At 39.3% G+C, this 4,230-nt stretch overlaps 1 protein-coding gene across 1 annotated transcript; it reads left to right on the forward strand.

Annotated features, from left to right (window-relative positions):
- The first annotated feature begins 1,017 nt into the window (after positions 1 to 1,017).
- Positions 1,018 to 3,971, forward strand: LOC104963537 (pepsin A-like). Its single transcript, XM_010792136.1, is given in 5 exon segments — positions 1,018 to 1,135; positions 2,222 to 2,418; positions 3,395 to 3,511; positions 3,596 to 3,734; positions 3,837 to 3,971. Coding segments are annotated over 5 exon segments (621 nt in total). The 5' UTR covers positions 1,018 to 1,102.
- Positions 3,972 to 4,230: the final 259 nt, after the last annotated feature.

The raw sequence follows: 4,230 nt of genomic DNA on the forward strand, positions 1-4,230 counted from the left end.
TATTACAATTAAATCACGGTCAAATATGTTCATTTTGTTGTAGTTGTAGCCCCCTTGACAGCGATTCTCTCTCTAGTTTAGCATACTCAGCCCGACTCAGGCCTGGTTGTTCCCGGCCCTAGAACCACGATTTTATGGGGCCAGAAAAACTGTGAATTAGGACCCGCCAGCGGCTAGCCGGTACTAGGCCAAGTGGAAACGCAACCAAAAACGGGCCCCGCACGGCTCGGCACGCTTAAAGCGAGCTACCCGCTGCAGTGGAAACGCGCCATAATAACTCCAGGAAAGTCAAACAAAACAGGCGGGAAAACCCACAAAGACAGGAAGTCAAAACAGACATGGGGAATAAAGTTTCAAAATAAAACACGAAAACCAAGATCTTGACAAACATGAGTTGTAATCTCACCAGTGGAAATCTCCGTTTAGTTATTCCAGTATCTAGATTACAAGATTAATATTCCATTTATATATTAAATTGAAAAAAAGAAGTCAAGATTACTAACTGTTCTTTTTCAGTTACTTGACTTTGCACTCACTGCAAAATATGTTATTGTCAATAAACACCTAATCAGCAAACATTTAACAATTATTTTTAGTCTTTACATCTGTTCTTTCTAGACAACCAGGACACGTTTAACCCCGGTAGTCTTGAGACATGTTTTAGTAGAGAGTATGATTGTGATTAGGCATCCAGAGCGAGTTGTTTAGTCAAAGATCTGCAAAGGAAAGATTGTAAATTCCCGTAATTTGACCACTTTAATGTCCACATTTTGTCTTGTTATTATACAGCTCTTATCTCGGATGTTCTGAGGAAGTTTTTGTTAGGGTGGTTTGAAAGTCTAGACTGCAGATCATAGGTTAATATTGGCAGTCCATTAAACTAGATTGAAAACAAGAGGTCAAGACAGTTAAGAGTTACTTTTCAATTATGTAATTTGCTTCAAACAAAATTCACAAATATACACTTTATCAGACAAGCATTGTTAACATTTTTGTCCTACATCTGTTCTTTCTAGACAACCACGATAAGTTTAACCCCAGCACCAGCAGCACCTTCAGAAATAACGGCAAAGCTCTCAGCATCCACTACGGCACCGGCAGCATGACCGGATTCCTCGGATACGACACTGTGACCGTAAGAAAATAAAGAAATTAGTAACACTATATATTCGAAAATGAGTTCACAGTTCACTTGTTTAACGATGAAGGTACACTGAATATCTGTTGGGCTGAAGTGTCCTATGTATGTGTTGCACAACCTTTTTTACTTGATTAGCAGAGGTGGGAAGTAGTGGAGTACAAATACTTTGTTACTGTACTTAAAGGTGGGGTAGGTAAGTTTGAGAAACCGGCTCGAGATACACTTTTTGATATATTCCATGGAATGCTGATAGCAACGAATATCTGAAGTGCTTTTACAAAAAATCCATAAAAAAATGTCATCTGTGGAAGCCGTGGCGCTGTAAAAAGCACGACCAATCATCTGAGCCGGCTAAAGTAACTGGATGGCCTACCTGCCTGTCAGCCTTCCATCTGTGCACAAACTTATCTCGTGCACTCATTGGTCATGTGCGTGTTCGTGTGTGTTGGAGGAGGGGCTCTGTGAGGAAGAATTACCTACCCGACCTTTAAGTATATTTTTTCTGGTATCGATACTTTACTTATTTTTCTGACGATTTTTTTACTTTTACTTCTTACATTTTGAACACAAATACCTGTACTTTCTACTTCTCACATTTTCCAAACAGGCTGGTTCCTTTAGTCTGAATGTGTGTTTGGTGGCGTGATCATTATTATTTAGAGTCATTGCGTGCCTATTGATTTGAACACGATCCGTGTATCCATCATTTCCTGGTCTTCTCTAAAGAAGAGGGACCAATGAAAACGTTGTCATGTTGCCGTTGTTCAGCATGGAAACATTCATTAGCTAACAATGACATTATTGTTCTATTAATATAAAGGGAGGTCAGGTACTCTTTAAAACAGCTGCTAGTTATGGGTACTTTTTACTGAAGTACATTTCAAAGCCTTCTTTACTTTCACTTGAGTAAAGAAGTTTAGTCAGTACTTCTACTTTCACCAGAGTATTTTTAAACACGAGTATCTGTACTTCTACTTGAGTAAAGGATGTGTGTACTTTTGCCATCTCTGTTGATTAGCTAAATCAAATGATCCTGTTGTAGTTTGAGAGTGTTTTTAATCCCTGTGCTGTGTTTCTCAGGTGGGTGGACTCGCTGTGAAGAACCAGCTCATCGGCCTGAGTCAGACTGAAGCTCCCTTCATGCAGTACATGCGCGCTGACGGTATCCTCGGCCTGGCGTACCCTCGCCTGGCTGCATCCGGCGCTACACCCGTCTTCGACAACATGATGAGTGAGAATCTGGTCAACCAGGACATGTTCTCCGTGTACCTGAGCTCGTAAGCACATAAATAACTTTCTATCATCCAATCTAGAGGACTAATGCAGGAATGAGTCTTAAAACCATTGAATAAGTCATCTTTAACCACTTCTTGTTTCCTCGTCTTGAAGGTTTTTTAAAATGTTTTTTGGTTGGAAAGGATTTTCAAGTTTTGTTCTACGACAGAAAATACATTAGTAAATATCCCACTGGTGGATTTAAAAATGGCGTTTGCTAACAAGTGACGACTAAACTTCATGACACCCAACATTAGCCAACGTTAGCTTATCGATATAGCCTTACATTAGCTTTTGTCTTCATAAAGTTTTGTTAATATGTGGAGATTATCTATCAAAACATGTCATTATCACAAACATGTATCCTATTTTCTGCAATATTCCAAAATTCCCATTAGCTTTTTGTTGAGGGAGGCTAACTTGGGATGCTAACTTCCAAGTCGGCTTACAAAAAGACATCATCCCTGCACCGCTCTATACTGACATAGCAACTGATTTCCTGACAATTTTTCATTTTCTAAATTCATTTTTTATCATTTATTCTACTATTTCAAAAATTATAACAGTTTATACATCCGAAAAACAAACAAAATGAGTAATACAGAGGTAGCCCTCCTGTTAGTTAAAAAAAGATAATTCCGTAATTAAATACGCACACAGATAAACAAAATTCTACCCATACATATGTACACATATAGATCTGTAAAGTAACTAAAGGTATTAAATGCATGTAGTGAATTGTAGTGGAGTAGAAGTAGAAAGTAGCATTACATTTAAATACTCAAGTAAAGTGAAGTACAAGTACCTCAAAGTTGTATTTAAGTACAGTACTTGAGTAAATGTACTTAGTTAGTTCCCACCACTGCATCTATGAAAGGCAATAAAAGGATCACACAAAATATAAATAAACTGAAAATAAAATAATAAAGTAAACAAAATAAAATAATTAATTAATGATGTTCTCTCCTGTCTTTGCAGTGACTCTCAGCAAGGCAGTGTGGTGACCTTTGGTGGCGTTGACCCCAACCATTATTCTGGTTCCATCTCCTGGATCCCCCTCTCCCGCGACCTGTACTGGCAGATCACAGTGGACAGGTAAAGAAACAAAAACACAGCATCACAAGTCCTCCAGAAATCTCTAAAAGTGTTCTGATGCATGCTGTTCTGTTTCTCTTTCAGTGTTACTGTCAATGGTGAGGTTGTGGCCTGTAATGGCGGCTGCCAGGCTATCGTTGACACCGGTACTTCTCTGATTATTGGACCTCAGTAGCATCACAACATCAACAGCAAAGTGGGAGCTACCAACAACAACGGAGACGTAAGTGCCCAAATGTTAAAGGATATTCCCGTAGCTTCTTCTTGTTGAAAGAACGGTACAAAAAAACATGTAACTCTTTCCTCCATTTTTCTTTTGCTTCAGTACTTGGTCAACTGCAACAGCATTGGCCAATTGCCTGATGTGACCTTCCACATCCACGGAGAGACCTTCACCATCCCAGGCTCTGCCTACGTCCGCCAGGTATGTTCTGCTTGCCTGCCAGACACTTCACCTTAGTGATGCAATGAGTCCTAAAACCCAGTAACAGGATTTTAGGACTCATTTCTGCACCACTATCCTCCCTCGTCTCAGAGTAAATGGTGTTTTGAACGTGTTTATGGTTGTTAGCCTGAAATAAGGTCTGTGGTTAACACAAGATGAAGAGATTTTTATTTTGCGACATAAAATACGTCAGTAAATACCCCACTGGTGAATAAAAAAAATGGTGGATGCTAACAAGTGTCTAAATGAGACGACTACAAGTCATCACGTCCAC

Source organism: Notothenia coriiceps, unplaced genomic scaffold, assembly GCF_000735185.1.
Source record: "Notothenia coriiceps isolate Sejong01 unplaced genomic scaffold, NC01 NC01_scaffold00036342, whole genome shotgun sequence".
Taxonomy (NCBI): domain Eukaryota; kingdom Metazoa; phylum Chordata; class Actinopteri; order Perciformes; family Nototheniidae; genus Notothenia; species Notothenia coriiceps.